Raw genomic sequence first — 23,193 nt, 5'->3', positions numbered from 1 at the left:
AAGGATTCGATCTACAAGAGAGTGAGCGATCATAATCAATAATCGAGATCTAGAGAAGACTCCTCCAACATTCGGTAATTAGTATTGACGACTGAGATCCTAGCCACGAAACCTCAGCCTCATTGAAGATCGGAGGATCCTCTACGGGATGACACGGACCAAGTTGGTCGACTTCTCGAGAGAACAGGACGCCATGCATAAGTTGGAGGGGGGGGGGCATATCATCTACTTCTTCTCAACATATTTCAATGCAATTTGTTATAGTTCTCCGATCCACCCTTGCCTGGGGTCGCTTTGGCGCGGTTGCTGAGCAATGATGTGAGAAGCTGATCAAAAACTTCAATTAAGAATGCTTTCTGTACAACACGAAGATATCGATTCCGGAATGAGGGGCCACTTGAGGGTTTTCCCAGACGCAGTCATAGATCGATGCAATCCGGAGAGGGTGAACGAGGTCGCCTTTCAGGTTGATACAGATGAAGAGGAAGACATTTGCAGTCGACGATATATTATATATTCTATACCTATAGGTCTTTGATAAACCCTTTCTTTGAGTCGCGTCATCGCCGTTGCTGAGACTTATCAGAGATTCGGACGAAAGGAACTTGTCGGCTTTCACGAGGGGTTTCGAATATGGGAGTGAGGATATGAGTTGACGGTATCATCACTCGGATATAAGCTTCCCCCTCGCAGAGCAGGTGAATAGCGATATATTGGGGTATGTTGGGAGAATCGGTATGAAAATTCACAAACGTTCCTGATCGATTTGGTATAGTCTCCACCATGTAGCTGAACAGATTCCACGTCATTTGCTATAGAGAATTCCGTATTCGTCATATATGGGCCGAAGAAATCAAAGTTCGGAAATCAATCCGATTTCCGATTCTCTCTAGTGACTCTTCGATTCAGCGGCTAGAATGCTGGCTGTTTCCGCCCTCTCCCTCAAAAAAAACTGCCGCCGGCCTTTGTTGTGATGTAAGGTTACCTAGACATGCGCCGTTGATTCAGCGGGTAGAATCTGAGCTGTTTTCACCCTCTCCCTCAAAAAAAATGGCCGCCGGCCTTTGTTGTGATGTAAGATTACCTAGACCCGTCTAAACATGTGATTCTATTCGGGAAGTTCGACGCCGCAAGGAGCTCCCCACCGATTCACCGACATGTTCCTGCGAGATCCGAAGGCCATGTCCTAAACTTACGCTCCCGTGTACATTCTTAGTCGCCCGAGCCGGGAAACTATGTCCTTATAGCTCCTCGAGTATTTTCCGTTGATCGCGCGGAGCTAGATCCAGTTGTCGTTTACTTTTGTGGTAGTCTGCTAGAGCGGCGACTTCTCCCTTTTTGCTTTTGCTTGGCTGCAGAAGGAAAGAGAACAGCTCACTGAGCCCAATCTACACGTGCGGGTCCCTGTGGAAGTCTGTTACCAGCAATCCTAGATCGCTCGGGGTAGCCCAGCTTTTCCAAGATGAAAGCCGATAAAATTGTCATCAGCGAGGGAAGGATCCCGCTCAGTGTTCTAATCACGTTGGAGGCCGTCGCCGCTGACGTCCAGCTGGAAACGGAGTGGATCAAAAATGACGGTAGGTTTCGGCTGCTCGACAGAAATCGCGATAAGAATCAAACGACCCATGTACTGGGCCGTTGCCAGCTACGCGATTTGTGCTCTCCTCTGGAGCACGATTCGAAGGCCTTTGATATCCATGTAGCTCTACATCAGCATTCGCGAATTTCCCCGCGAAAATTCAGTCACTCTGAATCCAAAACTCGTTCGGAGTCGTGAGCGCAAGAACGCTGAAGAGGGTCTGAGATGCTTTTTCCAACATCGTTAGATATCCACCCTGTCCTAGAAGCAATCGGGTATCATCCGATGTAAGTTCCTATCTCACTGTGTCTCATCATATACGAGAGACCTTACCGACTCGACCGGACGCAGGCTCTTGTCGCATAATCCCGGGTGACGGTGAGGCGCGCGAGAGCCGCCTGGATCTTTCAACGATGCTTCTCATTCAGATGACGTCACGTTCCGCGAGAGTTCAGGAGGGAAGCGAGTTCTCAAGGGGGAATTCGCCTTGTGCCGCTATCTAGCCAGAAAAGCCCCGAAACGGCAACTGTACGGCAGGGATGCACTCGAAGAGACGCGCGTCGACTACTGGCTCGACTTCAGCTCCGTGAGTGGAAACCTGAATGAAGCAGTCTTATTTCTGAACCAATAGAGGTTCGTGGAGATCACCTCCGCGCGGATGCTGCGGCTATAAATGGACTTTCTCAAAATTTTAATAATTGATTTATAGATGCCTGGGCACGGCTTGGAGGAAGTTGACAGGAGCTTGGAACGGTCCAATTTCTTGGCGTCCCATTCGCACGCTACTATAGCTGACTTCGTTATGTACGGATATGTGAAGTCCAGAAACGCGAGAGGGATTTCTATCGGCGTCAACACGAAGAGATGGTAAATCCAATGAGAGTGAATAATAATCTAAGACCTGAGCTCCCGAACCTATCGATGCTGAGTAGGGGGAGCGAAACTTCCGTTCTTCGATAACTTTCAGGCTGCAACAGCTGGAGGCAGATGCGTCTCTCCTAAGCGCTGTGCGGAAAGTACAGAAGATCAAAGCGGATTTCACTTTTGGAGATATTGGCGAATCGAACGGGACACCCCCGAGCGCTAACCAGGATCAAGGGAAATTCGTCGATCTGCCCGGTGCCAAAATGGGTGAGGTTGTCGTGAGGTTCCCGCCTGAAGCTTCCGGATACCTCCACATAGGTCATGCGAAAGCCGCTCTGCTGAATCAGTACTACCAGCTTGCCTTCAAAGGTGAGTTGACATCGTCGAGGAAGAGACCTCACGCGAAATCACTGCGAAGGGACTTTCGCTATTTCGGTAACGACAGAATCCTGATTCATCCGATATTCAAGGTAAACTCATTTTGCGATTTGACGACACCAATCCCGACAAGGAGAAAGAAGACTTCGAGCATGTCATTCTGGAGGACGTCGCCCTACTCGGTCTGAAACCCGACCTTTTCACATTCACATCGGATCATTTCCCGGCGATCCAGAAGTACTGCGTCCAGTTGCTGAAACAGGGCGACGCGTACGTCGATGACACAGATCCCGAAACGATGAAAAAAGAACGAGAAATTCGTCAGAACTCCAAGAACAGAGATAACTCTATCGAGCAGAACTTGAAATTGTGGGAGGAAATGCTCAAGGGCACAAGCCATGGCCTCATCTGCTGCGTCAGGGCCAAGATCGACATGAATTCAAACAATGGCTGCATGCGAGACCCTACCATCTACAGATGTAAGGCGGCCGTCCATCCTCGTCAGGGTGACAAATATAAGGCCTATCCAACCTACGACTTCGCGTGCCCCATCGTGGATTCCCTGGAAAATGTCACCCACGCGCTGAGGACGACCGAGTACCACGACCGCGACGAGCAATATTTCTGGGTAAATGTCACCTTTCGAGCTTCCCTTCCGAATCCATCCGGAGACAGTCGAGTAGTGGAACATCGATGGAGGAAAACATCCGACCTCATCTGTTCTCATTTTGTATTCCGATAGGTTCTCGAGAAGCTCGGAATGAGGAAACCGCATATCTACGAGTACTCCCGACTGAACTTGACAAACACGGTGCTGTCGAAAAGGAAACTCACTTATCTGGTCAATGAGGGCTACGTCAATGGCTGGGACGATGCCAGAATGCCCACAGTACGGGGAATCCTGCGTCGCGGTTTGACGGTCGAAGGCCTCAAGGAATTCATCATCGCACAGGGCTCATCGAAATCGGTTGTCACGATGGAATGGGATAAATTATGGGCTTTCAACAAGAAACGGATCGAAACCAGTGCGAAACGCTTCTTCGCCGTCAACGCGAACAACGCGTTCGAAGTTGAGGTGCGCGGTCTCAAGAGATCGACAACCAACGCTCCATGGCATCCCAAAGATTCTTTCATGGGATCCCGCAAGGTCGCTGTGGATTCCTTGCTGATCATAGACCACGCGGACGGACTGCGAATGAAACCCGGAGATACTGTCACTTTCATGAACATTGGAAACGTAAAAATAGAGCGGAGGTCCATTGCGGAAAGGAAGGTGAGTGAGATATATTGTCGAGAAACTATTCGTGAACATTCTCCCTCGTGAAGCTTTCGTGAGGATTTTCGTCTTGAGAAATCGATTCTGCCTCGCCAGATCGCAGCGACGGCCGACTTGGAGAATAGAGACTACAAAAAGACGTTGAAAGTCAGTTGGATTGCTAAGAACGCTCCGCAAGTCCCGTTCACCGCGAATTTCGTCGACAATGTCATCTCAAAAAAAGTCTTGGCACCCGACGACGACTTCAAGAATTTCATACGCAAGGTACGTCCTTACACACTGATCGAGGTGATACACATTCCGTAGCCCGCTTCCGTATAACAACTCGAGCAATTCTCGCCGACTCCCTCCAGGTTTCGTTCGTGGACGTTCAAATGATAGGGGAATCGAGTTTGGCTGGCGTGAAGAAAGGGGATATCATTCAAATCCAACGCAAAGGTTTCTTCATCTGCGAATCGGAGCCAGACACCCGGCTCTCGGGCAATACAGCGACTCCACCGACGATGAGCTTCAATTACATACCCGACGGGAGTACCAATCTCACTTCGCTCCCGTTCGCTGCGCGAGAGCTCTTCGAGGGTAAGCTCGAAACGCTCACGGATTCGAAGTCTGTTCTCGAAAGTCTATCGAACAACGAGGGACTCATCAATCATTGGGAAGTCATCAAGGAGGAGGCAGATCGGATTGCCAAACTACGCACTCAGAAATGTGCCTCCAGCGATCTCAAGGCTCTAGAGGACAATCTCGAGCAATTGAAGACCGAGTACAGCACCTGCTACGAAAAGGATTGGTCTCCGATCAATCCCATACACGATAGTGGGAAGAGCGCCCCGACAGGGGGACCGGCAAAAGTGGATGCGAATCTTCTGTGGGGGAAAATCCAGTCCCAGGGGGACAAGATCCGGAAATTGAAGGCTGCGAAGACCCCAAAAGAAGACATCGATGCAGAAGTTCAAGTCCTACTGCGTTTGAAGGAGGCTTACAAGAAGCACGCAGGAGCCGATTGGGATCCCAAGAAAGCTCCAGAATCGGTAACTGCAGCAACCGCTTCGGAGAGCAACGCGCCGGACGGTCTGTGGGAGAAGGTTCAAATCCAGGGCGACACGGTGAGTTAGACCCAGACGCGTATCATGAGGGGTAGGGATCGAGTACAGAGCGCGTCGTCGCCACCCCCCTCCCCTACCCAGAGTGTGCCCCTTACCCCTTCCTGGAAGATGTTCCGCCTTAGCCGCTGGATAGAGCCCCGAGATTCATGACGTCAGAGAGCGGTAGAGAGAGCACGAGTTTTTCCCACCTTATGAAGTCGATTTTTCTGCACAGGTCAGGAAACTGAAAGCCGGTAAGGCTCCGAAAGATGAAGTGACCGCGGCCGTCCAAGTCCTGCTGTCGTTGAAAAACGAGTACAAGAAAGTCACGGGACAGGATTGGGATCCCAATTCCAGACCGGCATCGAAAGCGGGTCCTCCATCGGCTGTCGTTGGGACAACGGATCCGGTAGCTGCCTGGGAGAGAGTTCAGGCTCAGGGGGACAAGGTTAGGACACGATATCGTCTCTCGAGGGCTGCACCGTGGTCAGCGGGAGACGTCAGAGTCGATTCCACGCTGAGGATTCGGGAGGAGCCGTATCAGAGGCGAGCACGACTGACCTGGATGCGAATGAACTTCTGTTTTTTAGGTCAGGAAATTGAAATCTGATAAAGCACCCAAGGACGAAGTCGCCGCTGCAGTTCAAGTCCTTTTGTCGCTGAAGAATGATTACAAGCAAACTACGGGGCGAGACTGGGAGGCCCAATCGAAACCTTCAGCGGATCTATCCGCTCCCGCTCCCAAGGCTGCCGCAGGGAAAACCGATCCGATAGCTACATGGGAGAAGGTTCAGGCGCAGGGAGACAAGGTAGATATCGAGATCCTTCCCTGATTCTGATGCAGATCGCCTCGGAAACGTCTGCTCCTCATAACAGTCTCTCAGACGCGAGAATTAATGCGTATGCCGGAATGACTTTTCTCGAGAGCCGTGATGTTCTTCCGTAGGTCAGGAAGTTGAAGGCTGACAAAGCTCCAAAGGAGGAAGTCATGGCGGCCGTTCAGGTTCTGCAGTCGCTAAAGAGCGAGTACAAGCAGGTTGCGGGTCACGATTACGACCCGAATGCGAAACCCTCACCGAGCGCCGCGAACCCCGCCGCCGCATCTCTCGCCGTCGCATCCTTGGAGCAGTCCGGCCACGCCGCATTATGGGAGGAGGTTCAGACGCAAGGCGATAAGGTGAACGAATTATGATCAGGCATGGGTCCTCCGATGTCATTTTTTGTACCGATTTTCTGAATTTGAAACCTTTCGCTCAAGGTGAGGAAGCTGAAAGCCGAAAAAGCGCCGAAGGATCATGTAACCTCAGCCGTCCAAGTTCTCCTGTCCCTGAAAGCGAAGTACAAAGAAGCCAGCGGTCAGGATTGGGACCCCAAGGCTAAGCCGACGCAGGGTAGGTGACCGACTGATTGGCATAGTAGACATCCAATAAATCTTTGTCCTCGGTACCTGGTTTTTCCTCGATTGCGTTTTGTGATTCTCCGCTGCGGCCTAATCCGCATCCACTTTCATGATAAACTCTCTCAGTCGGTCTCCGGATCAATGGTCCAAGCTATCTTCTAACTTGAGAAGCGAGGTTTCCCCTGGACGATATTTCCTAGCTGACTGAGCTCATGGGCATATCCAGTAGAGGACCTCGCTAGATCATCTCATCGAGCCGTTTATCGATCGGGCTCGCCCTGTGTGACGACTGTATCCCGGTAGCGCCAGCTCACAGCACGTGGAGGAAAACCCTTTCCCGTTCAGTTTACGTGTCCGCCGCGGTCGATACAGGGGGCTGGCGCCATTCCGAGGAGGCAACGATCGGGACACGGATGCTCTTCTATAGTTGTCTCGGACTGATCATCGTCGCTCCGAGTCTCCCGGAAATCAGCCGGTAATGACAATTCCGAGTTGAATCTTCTGGTCCCGTACTATTCGGTCCCCTGGCCGAACTTGAAGCAGACGACACTCGGCGATTCGGGACATCGGTGCTCAAACAGCTGTGAAAGGAATTGGGATATCTACAATAGAGTGCCTGAGTGAATCAACTGCTTGCTCAACGACCGGTGGACAGATCGATTCCGAGACTGGGCATCTGATGGCTCGGACCTAATGAGGAGAAGGAAAACATCCAGCTCAAGCGATCCTCTAGAAAGACGACCAACACGTGGGCCGGTGCTCCCTTCAGTGGGTCTAACAGGATTGTGACTGATGGTGTAATTCGATTCTTGCAGGAAGTCATCCAAAACAGACGAAAACTTCTGACAGTGCTGCAACTTCGGCGCCCGTACCTCCACAGTCGCTACAGGTGGGTCCAAGGCTACTCGCGGTCATGCTGCTGTGGAGCTTTCCTTTTATGACGCTCAACCTGGACATGCGTCCAAAGTTTGAGATTGCTTCAAACTCCGGACAGCCAGATGCTGGGAACTCCAGACAGCCAGAAGCTGGAAACTTCAGCCCACCCCCCCCCCCCCCTCCCAGCCCCTGGAAATAATTATAGAATCTAGAGACTTCATCAAATGCATTCAATTCTCGGTGCCGCTGCAGGGTCGGCAATCACTCGCAATGGACGGAGACAGCATCGATGCTCAAATCAGGAGTGTCGGAGACAAGATCCGTGCCATGAAACTCAACAAGGCTCCGAAGGCCGATGTGGAGAGTGAAGTTCATACTCTGAAGGAACTGAAAACGAAGTACAAAGAGACCACTGGCACGGATTGGGTTCCCGCAGGCGGCGCCGCCCCCAGATCTCAAACCAAGTCGGCGCCGAAGGCGAAGAAAGCCCCAGCTCCCGCGCCGACTGAAGATGGCAAGAAGCAAACCAGACTGTGTTTGGAAGCAAAAAAAGAAGAGAACCTGCCTGATTGGTATTCACAGGTACGCATTCCGTATGGCAGTGTCTTGCACACCCTTCCCCGTTTTCGCATAAGATTCTCGGGCATGAGACCTCCAACTGAGTTCAGTTCATCAATCGTTTCCCATTCTGTAGGTGATCACCAAATCCGAGATGATAGAGTATTACGACGTGTCTGGATGTTACATATTGAGACCGTGGGCCTTCGGAATCTGGGATAGAATCCACGCATTCTTCGACGAGAAAATCAAGAGTCTGGGTGTCGAAAACTGCTATTTCCCCATGTTCGTCTCGAACCAGGCCCTTGAACGAGAAAAAGCGCACATCGCTGACTTCGCCCCGGAGGTTGCCTGGGTCACGAAGTCCGGCTCGACAGATCTCGCCGAACCCATCGCTATCAGACCTACTTCGGAAACCGTCATGTATCCTGCGTATGCGAAGTGGATCAAATCCCACCGAGATCTTCCTCTGAAATTGAATCAGTGGTGCAATGTCGTCCGCTGGGAGTTCAAGCATCCGCAACCGTTTTTGCGAACTCGTGAGTTCTTGTGGCAGGAAGGCCATTCGGCGTTCGATAACCCCGAAGACGCCATCGAAGAAGTTCACCAGATTCTAGAGTTCTACGCTGATGTATACGAGAAACTATTGGCGGTTCCCGTGATCCGCGGCAAGAAAACCGAGAAAGAGAAGTTTGCTGGAGGACATTTCACGACGACTATCGAAGCCTACATTCCGGCTAGCGGTCGCGGGATCCAAGCCGCGACTTCTCATCACCTCGGTCAGAATTTTTCCAAGATGTTCGAAATCGTATACGAAGATCCCAAAACAAACAAGAAGGAGTACGCCTATCAGAATTCGTGGGGACTCACAACCCGCTCGATTGGTGTGATGGTCATGGTTCACGGGGACAACCAGGGTCTCGTAGTGCCTCCTCAGGTCGCTCACTATCAAGTAGTAATAATACCGTGCGGACTCACCGTCAATCTCAAAGAGGAAGACAAACAGGCCGTTCTTGACAGATGTAAGGAGCTATGTAAGACGTTCAGAGAGCTCAAACTGCGGGTCCACATCGACAGCCGGGACAATTATTCTCCCGGATGGAAGTTCAATCATTGGGAACTGAAAGGAGTACCGGTGAGGGTTGAAGTCGGTCCAAAGGACGTGACCAGCAATCAATTCGTCGCTGTCCGCCGGGACCTGATGAGCAAGGCAACCTTCAATTCCGCTGATCAGGTCGTTGCGCTTCTGGACACCATTCAGAACGATATGTTCGAGAGGGCGAGCAAGCAAATGAGCGAAAATGTGAAAATTGTCGAGAATTTCGCGGATTTCCTTAAATTCCTAGAAGCTAAGTGTATGTTGATGGCGCCATTCTGTGGCGATACCGAATGCGAAGACGAGATAAAGAAGAACTCCACGAGGGAAGAAGCCGAACCTGGTTCGCCGGCCATGGGAGCGAAAAGCCTGTGCATTCCCTTCAAGCAGCCCAAGACCATAAGCGACACGTCGAGGTGCATCAATACCGCCTGCAGTCGGAAACCGCAGTTCTATACTCTGTTTGGCAGAAGTTATTGATGGCTTATCATCACTATGAAATAAAATAAAAATTGATGAATTTGAGTTTATTCCTGGATCTCTTTTGAAAGCCTGTTTCACGGGGCTTGCTCATATGGAAACTCGAATGCACTGGAATTGTGGTCGCCTCGCATGGGGGGCAGCTCAAGCCTGGCGCGGGGCCCATCCTCCGCCGCAGAATCGGTCAATCCGTCGGGAGAAAACTCCTCATTCCATACTCTCGGATCAGAGTGAAATCGAAGCGGAAACTTTCCAATCGAAGTAATTTGCCGAAGGCGTACGTAGATAATGTATATAATAAAAAATATGAAGATAACCTCGTATACGATATGGATTCGCTCAGATATGTCATGTTCATATTGCGCTTTTCCGGGAACGACTATCCGCCATCCAGCAACTGCGACATTATGCGCTTTCGAAGAAATTCGGTCCGATTGAACCGTTATGAGTCTGGCTCCAGTTCGGGGAAGAGAGTCAAGCCTCGGAGGATATCTGCAATTCTCTTCAGCGCCCGGATTCGAGCTCGGAGGCTGATTCACGGAGAAGAGCTGAGAAAACTGTAGATGGCAGCGAGGAACAGACCGAAGCAAGTTCCGTACAAGAATGGTAGTATCGACGTGAAAGCAAGGTAGCTCTTGCGACGCTTCAAAATCCATTTGAAGAAGTCGATATTCCCTATCTTATAAGGAGGATACCTCCGTCTCCCGACAGCTTCCCCGATCCAAGAGAAGTCCCGCTGTAGAACGGCTTTCTTGTTTGAGAAACAGTCGAAGGAATGCTTTCCGTGGTATCGACCAATTCCCGACGACCCGACGCCCCCGAACGGGAGACCCTCGACCGACAGATGCACCATTACGTCGTTCACGCACGCGGATCCTGAGGAGGTCTCGTTGAGGAAGCGGGAGACGATGCTCTCATGAGCGGCGAAAACGTATGCCGCGAGAGGTTTGTCTCTCGCATTGATGAATGAGATAGCTTCGTCGAGGTTTTTCACTCGCAGTACGGGAAGGATAGGTCCGAATAATTCTTCTTGCATAACGGGATCGGTTGCGCGCACATTTTGAACGACTGTGGGAGCTAGGTAACGTTGTTCGATGTCCGCGTCCCCACCGAGAACAATATCAGCGTCTTTCAGAAGATCAACAAGTCGCTTGGTATGACGTTGAGTGACGATTCTCGCGAAGTCCGGACTCTCTCGAGGATTTTCGCCGAAAAATTCACGAATGATCTTGTGCGTGCTCGAAATGAATTTATCGTGAACGCTTTCGTGACACATGACATAGTCGGGAGCGACGCAAGTTTGTCCGGCGTTCACGAACTTTCCCCAAAGGATGCGTCTGACAGTCATTTCAAGATCAACATCGGAATGTACGTACACGGGACTCTTGCCCCCGAGTTCAAGAGTCACCGGTGTCAGGTATTTCTGAGCAGCCGCGTAAATTATCTTCCCAACCGAAACCGAGCCGGTGTAGAAAATAAAATCGAACTTCTCCTTGAGGATCTCCGTTGCTTCTTCCACCCCGCCGTTGATCAACAGGAATGCTTCCTTGTCCAGGTACTCCGTTAGTTTAGACATGACCTTTGACGTGTTCGGGCTAAGCTCAGCTGTTTTGATAACGGCACAGTTTCCAGCTGTGATGGCCCCTACCAGCGGACTTATCACCAACTGAACGGGATAGTTCCAAGCTCCGATTATGAGAGCCACCCCGTAAGGCTCGCTGTGCACGAAGCTCCGGTCCAGGACGGTCATTAAGGTTTTCGGGACGGATTCGGCTTTCATCCAGCCCTCGAGCTCGATATCGGCGCCCCGAATATCGTTGAGAACGAACTCGACCTCGTAGAGGACGCTTTCCATACGACTCTTGCCGATGTCTTTCTCCGCGGCGTTGACCAGATCCTCGTAGTGATCTTCGATGAATTGCTGAAGTTTCCGGATCTGATCTTTCCGCCAAGCGAGGCTTTTCGTTTTGCCTGAAACCATAATTTCGATTTTTATGATGCGGCTGAGGAACCACCGCGTCAGTTCAGGGTGAGAGTCGCTAAGTTCGTGGGAAGCGTCCGAACCTCGGAAATTTTGAGGTCTTAGCGGCCTGAGGTGTCCACCATTCGCCCAGAAGTGAATCTGATCCCTCTCCATCTGATCACGGTGCCCTCATACAAATCCGGAACGTCCCTACTCAAGACACATCCCATAAGGGCTTTTTGGGCTGCTGGAACCTTTGTCGGTACTGTCTCGCCGCAATAACGAGCCGGAGGCTAGCGTCAATCCAATGGAATGCGCAGGGCGGCTCCAATTCGAGCCACGGTATCCATTGAGACCTATGAATGAGAACCGCTCGCAGCAGCGTTTTCCCAGCTGGAGATTCGATCATCTGACCACATGTGGGTTTACAGATGCCACAGTTGTGCTTGGGGAATTTTAGAGAGAAAAGTGTTCACCAAGTGTTCAACTTCGGAAGATGAGCTCGACTCTCGATGAGAAGATTGCCATGACGAACGTTCCATCCGAGACTGAGAGCTGTTTAGGCGCAGCCGGATATCTTGAGCTCCCCGACCGGGTACTGGGGAAAGCGCGAAGGGGGAAAACATAGATGCTGTCCCAGGGCGCGATTCCGGAACAGCAAAAGTCGACCTTTAGGTAGAAGCTCGTCCGAGTAAGTACGCGAAGGGGAACAGTTGCTCAACTGAGCTCGGTGTTTTCGTCGACCGTACACGTGCTCATCGTGAGCTGGAAAAGAACGTACGGCGCGACGGCTTTCGAAGACCACGAAGCGGAGCAAGCTCGGTGTCAATGTTTCAGTTTCCTCTGTTCCGCGGCAGATGAGCGTGCAACTCTATGAATAGGAAATAAAAACTGCGTTCTCGACCAATTCATTCGGAATCTGTCTAAAAATGAACGCGATCTACGCTGGTCACGATATTCTGACAGAAATACCCATGGCACGATACGTCGAACCCATTGACGAAATCGAGGGTGTTCCGCTCGGAAACTTGTTCGCCTAAGTCTTGGTACAGATCGAGCTAGACAATCTCTTTCTGGGATTCTTCGAATCCATACTTCCTCTTCCGAGCGATAATTGAGCTGGAAACAAATAGAGGCGGACCTGCAGCTCCTCTGATTGCACGACGAACTAGATCGGCGAGCTTCTGCGAACGTCGATGGGGCTTACCGGAAGCGAAAGTTTTGCGAAGCACCTCAACATCTTCAGTATATCTGGTTTGGACTTTTTCGTGCTCTTGCAGCAGGTGGAAGGGCTTCACTCGTTCTACGGTGGCCATTGTCGCTGCAGAAGTGCAGACTGATCAGATTGCGATTGATCGTGGCCAAATGAATCTTTGATTCGGTCAAATGAGAACGTCAGTGGGGCGACGGTCGTTGAATCCGCCCGTGATGTTGCGGGATGGCAGAGACAGTCTCAGCAACAGATGACGGCACCAGATCCACCCGACACCGATCGCGGTGGCAGGCGATCGCCGACCGTGCGACGCGACTGTGGAGAGGGCCGTGGAATGAAATGCCGCTAGCGAGCGCCCTCTCGCGTTTCTTCCCTTGATAGCTCACGCATTTTCCAGTCAAGTCACTGCCTGCTCGATTCCCATCTACACCGTCCTGTCTAAAAGGATTGGAGAATCAGTATATCGATACAGTCGGTATGTTGAGCGTAGTGAATGCGAGAGTTTGCGCTAACGGGATGATGTAGACTCGAGGATACAGTCGGAGGGAAAGCGATATGTTCCAGTCATTTCCCAATCTTTATTCGGTAGCAACAATACGAGCCTTAACCTGAATAGATTAACTCTCGAATGGAGTCAAACCAACTGGTCTCCGAGCTCGGTGTGGAGAACCACTACTGAGCGACTGAGCGATAGCCCGACTACAGCATCGAGACCTCGATCCAGCGGAGCGGTGACTTCCGCTCCGAGTCATTACGTCATCGATCCACTTCGAGACTCCGAAGCCGGGCTCTGACAAGAAAAGATTTTCCCCTTCACTCGTCGCATCGTTGAAAGAGATGTCTTCGTTTTATTGTGTTTCTCTCGTTCCGCGCTCCTTTCACATATACAAAGTTATATCATCATCATCAGGAAATATAAATTCTTTCAAACGCCATTCCTGCAAAGGATCTGATGGCGTTCAATCGATATACGGGATCTCACGAGAAAAGCACGCCGCCGCTGAGCTGGTCTGTTTGGACTGATCCATCATAACTACAAGGGTGTCTGCGAATTCATGTTCAAACCTTGATTTCTTCACGCCGAGATCAATCCGCGGCATTCCATCGGACCGACACCAAAAATATCATGGGGAAACACTCTTACGAGAGTAACCCGGAACCCGCAACATAGGCGACGATATAAGTGAGACGGGAAGCCACTCGGCTTCCATGACTGGCAGTCGCTTAATTAATAAGGAGAACACCTCGTACAATCAGTCCGTGGATATTCCCGATCTATTGAGTCAAGGTCCCGCATCCAAGTCACGAGGATCAGAGCTCCTTCAGACCCGGAAAGAATAGAAGATACCGTTCATCACTCTCCCGCGATCGCGTGAGAGACTCGTGAAATTGTCCGGGGATCTCTCATCTCTTTCCTTATATTGGGAGCTCTCCCTCTTCGTTCGACAGCAGAGTCGACAATCCGATAATGATTCAAATTCCATTACGTATCGCTCTCCATGAACGGTTGGGGGCGGTTCCCGCGAAATATCTCAAATATTCTCAGTTCTCAGACAAAGTCACACAAATTGAAATAAGGCTAAAATTAGAACACAGCGATCCGAAGTCCTCCAGGGATGCTTCCAGCCGCGATTGCGGTCCTGAATGCGGAACCAGGTGATCACAACTTAAGTACTCGGGCCGATATTGATAGGCATAGCTCTCGCTTGCTTCTCGATTCCCCGCGAGTTTGTACAGGGAACTCCCCCCCCCCCCACCGGATGGAGAGTTCCCCGTCAGCCCGTCAGGTTCGGTCAGAGATGTGAGACAACGGCGGATGACGATCCTTTCTGTCGAGATCCCGTACGGTCTGCGTCGGGTTGTACTTTCTTTTTTACAAATATTCCAGAAATACAGAACCATTACACGAGGAAAAGCAGCAGCAGTCGTTGTGGTAGCGCACCGTTCGAGATAAATCTAAATTAGACTCTAACGTTCGCATCTGCGGATACTGACTCGCAGCTGAGATATTCGATTATGTAAACGTCGACTTTCTACAAGACGAATACATCCACCAACTCGCGATTATCCACTTTGAGGAAGGAACGTTTCGAGTCGTCACAACATTTCACGGCATCAAAACTCGAGTCAGGATCGACTCCCGTTCGTAGGAACGAAAAAGATGAAGCCCGGAGGAGACATCTCCATCTCAAAAAAGCTCCATCGCACATGGTAAACTGTTATTTACTCGCCAATCCCACACCGACACGACAGAGGAGTCACAAATGAGAAGGATGGAACAGCTATGACGAAATCTAGAGCTCGACATCTCGGATAAATATAGAGCACCAACAGTCACGAGATAAGGACGATGATCGGAGTCGAAACTTAGGAACTGTGGTCAGGCGTCGGGAGTAGTGTGCATTGCATTCAACTGCGTCTAGACGAAGTACGCTTACTCTACGATTATCACTTGTTAGGATCTGCCGTTTTCCATTACTCTCCCTAAATAATTCATCCGCTCAATCAGAGAAGACTCCTACTTTTCGGACACCCTATTATGAATGGACTCGAACCCACAAAATTCGAGGATGCTCACTCTGCCCCATCCATTCACAGCTTCCGCATACATTTTCTCTCGCTCCAACGACTACTCGTCATCGCGTAAGTTATGCCGATACATCGTGGGCATGGCAAATATTGTTTCCGATGATTACGTGGAGTAACGGTGTACGTAGACGTAGACATGTGCGCAGAAACACGCGCCTAGAGAGAGAAGCGACAAGAACTCTACGGTACGACGTGGGAAATGATTAATCGAGGCCTTGCTCGAGGAAGCACAACAATCTGATCTGGAGCATTGAACCAGGCGCTATCTGGACGCGAGGACGACACAGATGAACGACATCGAATATGAAAAGATGTATATGTATAGATACATGTCTGTATATATCTATGTCAGGATGTATATTGTTTTTATGTATGTGTATAGATTGTTGTATTGAGAGTTTCTAAACGTAGACCGTCAGGGTGAGAAAAAGTTGCTGAAGAGTCCGAATGAGTAGCAGTAGTTTTCGATTCACAAGTTTCGAGTTGTCTCACTAACAAGGTGCTGGATGGCGCGGTGTGAACGGCGAGCGATAGGACGGATGGATTAATTTTAAGATGATTCCATTCAGATTTTTTTCTTGGAGAATCAAATCACCGCAATCGCCCTGTTAGCATATTTCACGACACCGCGAGGCTGAGCTGGCCCAAGGATTTCAAGCTTAGCGCCCGCTCGTCCGCTAGTCGGACTGCCGGCTCGTTTGTCTCGGAGAGTCTAGGATTGTACATCAATGCAGAGTAGGAACAGCACAAAGTCGTTTTGGGCTATACGAACAGCTCATCGGAAAGCTTCGACTTACCTACGGATCTCTAAAATATAATCTACCACAAAGTCTGCTCTGTGAACTGGTCAATCTGATTATCTGATCAATCCTACGACAGCAGAATATAAAATGCAGGATTGAAGAGAAGCTCGCTCAGTCGCTGCTAAAAATTCGACTCACAAAGGCGAGACATTTGACATGTGACCGATACTGCCAGTGCTGCCATGAAGGAATCGGCGCCGGCGAGTAGTTCGCGCTTAGTTTCGGAGCGTAGAAGTGTCCTAGTGATGGACAGATTGACCATTCATCTGGAGGGCGCCGCGACTCCTCCTTCCTTATCGCAGGTCGTAGGGTATCTCAAACATCTATTGTAGCAATGTCTTCCGCAGCTTTAGGTGTACGATCATCGGGGACAGTGAGCGAAAGCGAATCGTCTTCATCGACGCCGAAAAATCTGATTAAAGTTGTGCGAGTACGGCTTCTCCATCAATCTTCAACTTCGAGGCAGGGAAAGATATTCAGGAAGAGCCGTTCGGTTGCCATCGATCATCACTCGACGGTCTCGTATATGTACAAGCTGGACACTCGAAAACTTAATCCCACTGGTGAGGTGACGGAGGAAGCTCAGACGGGTGTGCCACAGTAGAACTGCAAAACATAAAATCGAGAAATTTCGAGATGCTCCTAAAAACCAAGTCCCCCGGTCTAGGGGAAGGGGATCGAGACTATGCTCACCTTGCGAACGATTTGAATGCCGTTGATTGCGGATTTATACACAGCGGTACTCTCCCTGTCGTCAGACAACGTTCGGAGACGTATTTATGGAGTTTTTCTGCGCCAGAAAACATGAATTAGTCCCAATACGTTATCATCCGGCTTGCCTAAAGGATCGTGGTTCTAGGCTCCATAAAATGAGAAGATTCGATAAGCATAAAACGAGCCGAGAATCTAGCGAGGCGGGAACCGCGCGCGAACCTTGACAAGTGTCTCTCACAAAGCACCGAAATGCCTACCTTTGACCTGCATGACCGTTTTGAGTGAATTCTCAACCGAATCGTCGAAAACCGCCAACGCGCTGGGTTCGAACTCCATGGCGTACTGTCTCAGACCCTGCGGTGTCGTCGTACAGCATCGGCACATGCACGAATGGTATCTTAAGCGACCCTCATCCAGGTAAGGATGGTTCAGTGCCTCTGTACAGGTTATTCTCCTTTCGGGGTTGAGCATGAGCATCTGCGTCAATAGATGCACCGCTTCAGGAGTCGCATACGAGCCGAGGGTGTACAGACGTTCTAAAGAGGGCTGTTTCTGCGGCCGTCTCAGCATGTGTGCTCGAGCTCCTTCGCAAGCGTGTTTCAAATCCTCAGCGCATGTGGGCGTTCCGAGAAGATCGGTTATCAACTCCAGCTGCTGGATGGGCGTCTGTGCTTGGAAGAGGATTCGTCGACCCAGGAGTTCGGCGAAGATGCAACCTACAGACCACATGTCCACGGCCTCATCGTAGTGCTTGGCCCCCATCAGCAGTTCGGGGGCTCGGTAGTATTGCGTAACCACCTGAAAGCAAGTGCTTGGTCTGAGATGTCGATCTCGAGTCACGAGAACCCCATCATGGAGTTCAAGGAATCACACACAGAGGGAGCATGTGTGATCGAGAACTGCAAGCGTATTTTTCCGATTTCGCGTAGAACCAACACGTTGTCTCAAGGGAGAAGCAAAGCTCAGACACCACGACTGAGTAGATTTTCAGCGAGTACTAAAGAGACGCATCTCAGAAACTCGAGCCGAGGATGGCTCAATATTTGAAGATTTCGGAAGCTTACCTCCTGCGTCATCGCACGCCTGCTGTCCGGCTCTATACAGCGGGCTAGACCGAAGTCGCAGATCTTCAAAACGCAGTTCGAGTTCACCAAGAGGTTCCCAGGTTTTATATCTCGATGGAGAATTCCGCTACTGTGCAAATATTTGAGGCCCCGCAGAATCTGATAGAGGAACACCTTGACGTGATCTGTCGTCAGAAGTTGGCCCGAAACTATTATTTTGTGCAGGTCGCTCTGCATCAATTCCGTCGTCACATATCTGTGAAGAGAATTTTCCGGTGAAATTAGCGAGAAGACCATACTCGAGACTTCTTGGATGATCTCGGAGTTGCGGTCAGCACTCTTCCATCCTGTTCCCGAAGCGGCGGATTGTCGCGATACATCTGACAGCGATGGCCGACTTACATTTCTTGGAAGAAATCGATGTGCGGGGGTTGCAGGATATCAAGCGCGGAAAGGACATTGTCGTGTTTGAATGAGCAAAGCATGCGAATCTCCCGGAATACTCGACGACACGAGACGTAATTCTGGAATACATTGGGCATCTTCTTGAGGGCCACCCGTTTCCCATCGCGGGGGTCTGTCACCGACCTGAAAAGAGTGTGCTCGGTTTTATCTCCAGGCTGGAAATATTTTTCCGCGACCCTCATCTGCAGTCCGATTGCGACGCCTCAAACGTTAGAAGATAAATAATTATAGGAATGATCCGCTCCACATCCCACCTGACCTCAGCAAACCACGGGAGCGCGGAGAGACTCCTTTTCTCTAGAAGTCAACAGGCGGAGGTGAAACCTCCCGATTGCTTCGGAAGTCTCCGGAAACGACGAACAGACAAAAAGCATCGGAACGGCGCGGTCAGCCGACGAATAAATCACCGAGATAATCGAGTGACTTCTTCGAGGCTCGAAAGTCGTTTGCAGTCGACCGACCGTCGCATCGAATCGAGTCCCGTTGTGAGAGCCGAATAAAAAGCAACGGATTGACAGCGACGATGAGAACAAATCGTCTTCCAAGAAAATATTCCACATCTCGATCACAGACACCACAGCCTAATCGGCCGAAGGCCATCACCGGTGAGGCCAGAAAAGCTTTCACGAGACCCTGGCCGAGGTCAAATGGCCACAGCACGCCTAGAGCGGCCTGATATAGTGTGGTATGTTAGACCCGGCAACGTGCCCAGGTTAGCCTCGATGTTTCGAAATGGTCATCGACACCCTATTTCGGCCCTGCCGTTCTACCTCAGCGGGAAGCTTCGTCTCAAGGTCGGACGTTGCCCCCGTAGCCCGTCCGCGGGCGTCAGAGTGGTGGACACCACTTGAGATCTCCTCGAGAGGTTCTGGGGAAAAACTACGCTGGGTTTAGGGCTGAAGGCGACAGAAAAAGTCGTTCATTATCGACGCCACCGCAGTCATGACAGCCGTCTACGTGATCGCGGAGCGCGAGTTCGTGCTTGAATGAGGGTTTCAGTCACTCAGTTCGTCTGTCATCTCGTCTTAGAGTTAGCGAGGCTTACTGAGAGTCGACACGGCAGACTTTGACGTCGAAATGCTGACCTCGGAAAGCCGCGAGCTGAGGTAATTTTCCCAGCGGCGAAGCCAACGTTCAGGTGTTAAGGAGGACGACACATCACCACGGCCTCACGGTCACGTATACGAGTTCTCGTGAGAGATGAACCTTTGACGTCGGCGGCTCGCATCTCTCGCGAGGACTGCGGAGAATGTCCTGTACGTAGAGTCTTCTATTCATTTGTATTATGAGCTCTTTCTGACCGACTGATTATCGGTTTCGTTTTATTATCGTCGTTCTCATTGATCCCGATCTCGGGAGTAGAGAAGATTCGAATGACGACGATTAAACGCATCGGAATCGGTTCCCGCAACTGTTTCGTTCATATTCGCGAGCGGAATATCCACGGAGAGGACGAATAATCCGACCGGATAAGCCGCGCGGTGAACACATCATTCTGCGTGGAGACTCGTGCCTCAGGTAAGGATAGTTTGGGACTTTCTGCCCTCTATTTTCTGGATACCTCATTGTACGATGGCAACCAAGGAGAGATTTCGAGTCTCTAACGGCCGCGTGCCCTACCTCACAAATTGCGATTTGTGCGAAAAATAGCGTACTCCGAGAAAATTATTTGTATAGGTCGAATCGAGGCCGGAAATCATTCACTGCACCGCGGCACGCTGCTTCACCCGGAGGTAAAGTCCGGAATTCTGCTGCTCGGATAAGTCTCTCCTCGGGCCTGTGTGTTCTCCTGAAGTTCGTTCGACCGCTCAATACGTACGTGCTGCGAGCACTGGCGTGCAGCGAGCCGGCGAAGCTGACAGCCGCCCGGCACAGAACTCGAGCTCTGCTGCCCCCTCACCTGCTTCTCGTCTCGAGCCGAGATTCGGATAGTGATCGGTACCAGAAATTTCAACATCTCTGAGCAGGTCGTGCTCTTAATTGCCGTTCCACGATTCTTCATCGATCGGAACCTCCTCAGCCTAGGAAGATTGGCGTTCCGATTTAATTTCAGGCTCGAGAAAGCCACCCCTCGGAGAATGCCGCCCAGGGTAGCGCGTACCGAGACCCGGCCCCAAGTCCGCACGCTCCTAGTTGCAAGCTTGCCAGATCATATTGCCGATTGAAAACTGGCGGAACAGTAGAAAAGAAGAGCGTCGATGACGACCAACATCGAGTTGGATCGAGGTGAGCGGTGAATGGGGTCGCGATTCCGAAGGCTCGAACACTCGCCAGCAAACCTTGAAGCTTCCCCCTAACCTGTGCCGGGGTCGACTCGCTGCTGGGATTGGACGATCCCAAACGAGTGAGCAGGCTCGCCTCGCACTACAATCCGCGCTGAGAAAGCATAGTGTGCTCATGCAGTCTCACCCAGCCCGCAGAGACCCAGCCAGCACTAACAACCCAACTCAGGAGCAGCTCGGCATATGGCTTCATCTCCGTGCTTGCTGGGTACGATGAAAAGACGAGGAAGCAGTCTCGAGAGAATGATTCACATTCCTATGATGAGTGGAATCGCCGAATGAATGGAGGCTAGAGATACTACAAGAACAGGGCGATCAACAACCCTGGAACTTAATCCGAAGCTTCAAAGCTCCCGAGACTTCATGGGTATCGCACGAAAGATTCCGCTTAATTGAACGAGGCGGCGGATTTCTCTAGAATCGAATCGGAATTAAGTTTGACGACCTAGGACCTGCTGACTTCTACCCTGCGAGAACATCGAGCAAAGATTCGGGCATAATTATTCATCACATATCCTCCGGAAGAAGATCGGATGGCATCGTCCTACACTCTTATCGCCCTCCTCAACCGAGATACAGGGAGAGAATGCAAAGAAAGATGGAAGAACCATCGATGAGGTAGCTCAGGAGATCCCGATTCGGGAGCATTCTCTTGTCGACTTTGGAGCGAAGGGGCTAGCGCTGGGAAATTAAATCAACGACAAAATTCTGGAATGCATCCGAGAGAACAAGGAGCCTTCCCGAAGTCCTCAGCGTTTGTCTGATCTTGATTATAATCGCGCTTGAGCGGATCTATTGAGTGTCGGCACTGTGAGGAGCGGGGATCATTGCTCGGGCAATAGATCGGATCGAACTCGATGACATTCATGCTCTCGTCGACCGATCTCATCTCATATAGAGTATCTCGTGACGGAAATGTAGCGTAGGGCACGAAAGAGATTATCTTCATCGCAACTGATCCAGGAGGAAACAAGTGATTGTTTTCAACTTTGACAGCGGGATGAATAATGAAAATGCAGTCCCCGCATGGTGAGCGAAAAATTCTGAATGCGACCTCGATTCGCCCACCGTATGAATTCTACCCAGAGAGACATTGAAAACAACGGAGATCTGTCTGGGTCACATCTTGACCTTGGTCAGTAACACTTAATAGCGCGCGGCCGACCCGAGTGACAGTGAACTCTAATTTTAGGCGGCTCTGGTATTTTCACTGTGAGCCGGATACTTCCGACTTTGGGGCTCCCGGATCGATCGCTGAGCTCGCATAGGTTTGCAGGTACTCGTTCCGCATTCGATGCAGATACATGGTCTGAGGGAAACGTCATACGCGCCGCCAACCCCATAGACGGCGATAATGAGCTCGACATCTGCGAGAATTCAGAATATAATAGAACCGCGATGAAGTCGGCCTGCCCGATACTACCATCATCGCAAGGAAGCTCGGATACCATCAGGGGAGTTATGAGCGCGACATGGGTTCAACGACGAAAGTCGACTTCATGACTGATGAGTACAATATCGAGCCACCGCTAGGATCCTTAGCATCGGGACGTCTTCATGAAGATGCTACGGGATAGCATGAATCTCAGTCTATAGGGAATTTTCGGGTCGAGTTCTTGGCGGATTTCTCGGTGACGCCGATTATTGGATGTTTCAGAGAAGTTGGGGACATGATCGCCAGAGCATCAGCTCCTCGTCGGTGCCAAATTCCTCGAGGAAGCTCCTTCATGATTTATGACGGATGGAATTTCCTGTATAGCCCAGGAGCTGGCTACTCCTAATCGGGAGCTTCAACCATCGTTTCCCGCGGAATATCTAACAGAAAGTAAGATTTTGTCCAGCCGCAAGGTCGACGCGAGCTGGTGCGCTAGCGGCAGCTATAGCAGCATCTCGGGAGCTGCATCTTCACCAACACCTGTTACCCGCAGGTGGCTCCGCTTCTCGGCTCCTCTGCTAGCAGCCGGACTATCTCATCAAATGAAACCTAAGTCTACCATCTCTGAGCTTACCCAGCTACCTTACCCAACTACAGTTATCTTTCGTTTCTATATCCTACTCACCAGACTACTCCGAAAGCTCCGTATCCGATAGGTCTCTCAGGTTGTTGGATGTCAGAGGGAGTGGAGGCACCTACAGCAACAGCTGCAGAGTTGCTTGTCGCCGTATTCACTGTGTTATTCACTACATGATGATGGTGATGCTGTTGCTGGTGATGGTGCGGCGTTACGCCATGGTGATAAAATTGTTGGTGTTGGGAAGCTGTTAGGATAGCAGCTGCTGCATTCAGAGTCGCTTGTTGAGCTCCCACGGCAAACATGTCGCAGCAACTGCAAATCTGCTACGTGAGGGGTCCACAGTGTTGCAAGCAGTGGTTCCAGTTCTGGGGAACGAGGCAGCTAGCTGGTTAGCCCGCGAAACGAGGAGTCGCTCGCACTCTCCGACAACAGCACGATGGGGCACTGCTGATGACGCTCGTTCAACGACGACCAGCACGGATCGACGAAGTGAA

General features: G+C 50.8%; 3 protein-coding genes across 3 annotated transcripts; 1 reads left to right on the top strand and 2 right to left on the bottom strand.

The window, feature by feature from the left end:
- The first annotated feature begins 1,376 nt into the window (after positions 1–1,376).
- GluProRS (Glutamyl-prolyl-tRNA synthetase) lies at positions 1,377–9,606 on the top strand. Its single transcript, XM_029111888.1, has 15 exons — positions 1,377–1,577; positions 2,008–2,165; positions 2,289–2,446; positions 2,547–2,812; positions 2,914–3,449; positions 3,564–4,069; positions 4,148–4,361; positions 4,451–5,203; positions 5,418–5,630; positions 5,773–5,991; positions 6,129–6,359; positions 6,441–6,573; positions 7,397–7,470; positions 7,710–8,039; positions 8,152–9,606. The coding sequence occupies exons 1-15, from the start codon at positions 1,463–1,465 to the stop codon at positions 9,589–9,591; spliced, it is 5,346 nt and encodes a 1,781-aa protein (XP_028967721.1). The 5' UTR covers positions 1,377–1,462; the 3' UTR covers positions 9,592–9,606.
- A 16-nt stretch (positions 9,607–9,622) lies between these two features.
- LOC100898277 (aldehyde dehydrogenase, dimeric NADP-preferring-like) lies at positions 9,623–13,051 on the bottom strand. The gene is made up of 2 exons (XM_003744833.2): positions 12,762–13,051; positions 9,623–11,562 (listed from the first exon to the last, which is right to left on the bottom strand). Exons 1-2 carry the CDS (start codon positions 12,868–12,870, stop codon positions 10,127–10,129), a joined length of 1,545 nt encoding a protein of 514 aa, XP_003744881.1. The 5' UTR covers positions 12,871–13,051; the 3' UTR covers positions 9,623–10,126.
- Positions 13,052–16,650: 3,599 nt separating this feature from the next.
- On the bottom strand, positions 16,651–22,806 carry nmo (serine/threonine-protein kinase nemo). Its single transcript, XM_003744927.2, has 6 exons — positions 22,745–22,806; positions 18,340–18,525; positions 17,938–18,193; positions 17,131–17,671; positions 16,853–16,949; positions 16,651–16,765 (listed from the first exon to the last, which is right to left on the bottom strand). The coding sequence occupies exons 2-6, from the start codon at positions 18,477–18,479 to the stop codon at positions 16,711–16,713; spliced, it is 1,089 nt and encodes a 362-aa protein (XP_003744975.2). The 5' UTR covers positions 18,480–18,525; positions 22,745–22,806; the 3' UTR covers positions 16,651–16,710.
- Positions 22,807–23,193: the final 387 nt, after the last annotated feature.

This window comes from Galendromus occidentalis, unplaced genomic scaffold (assembly GCF_000255335.2).
Source record: "Galendromus occidentalis unplaced genomic scaffold, Mocc_1.1 scf7180000077475, whole genome shotgun sequence".
NCBI lineage: Eukaryota > Metazoa > Arthropoda > Arachnida > Mesostigmata > Phytoseiidae > Galendromus > Galendromus occidentalis.
Note: the sequence above shows the minus strand (reverse complement) of the source record. Positions and strands in the feature narration are given on the sequence as shown.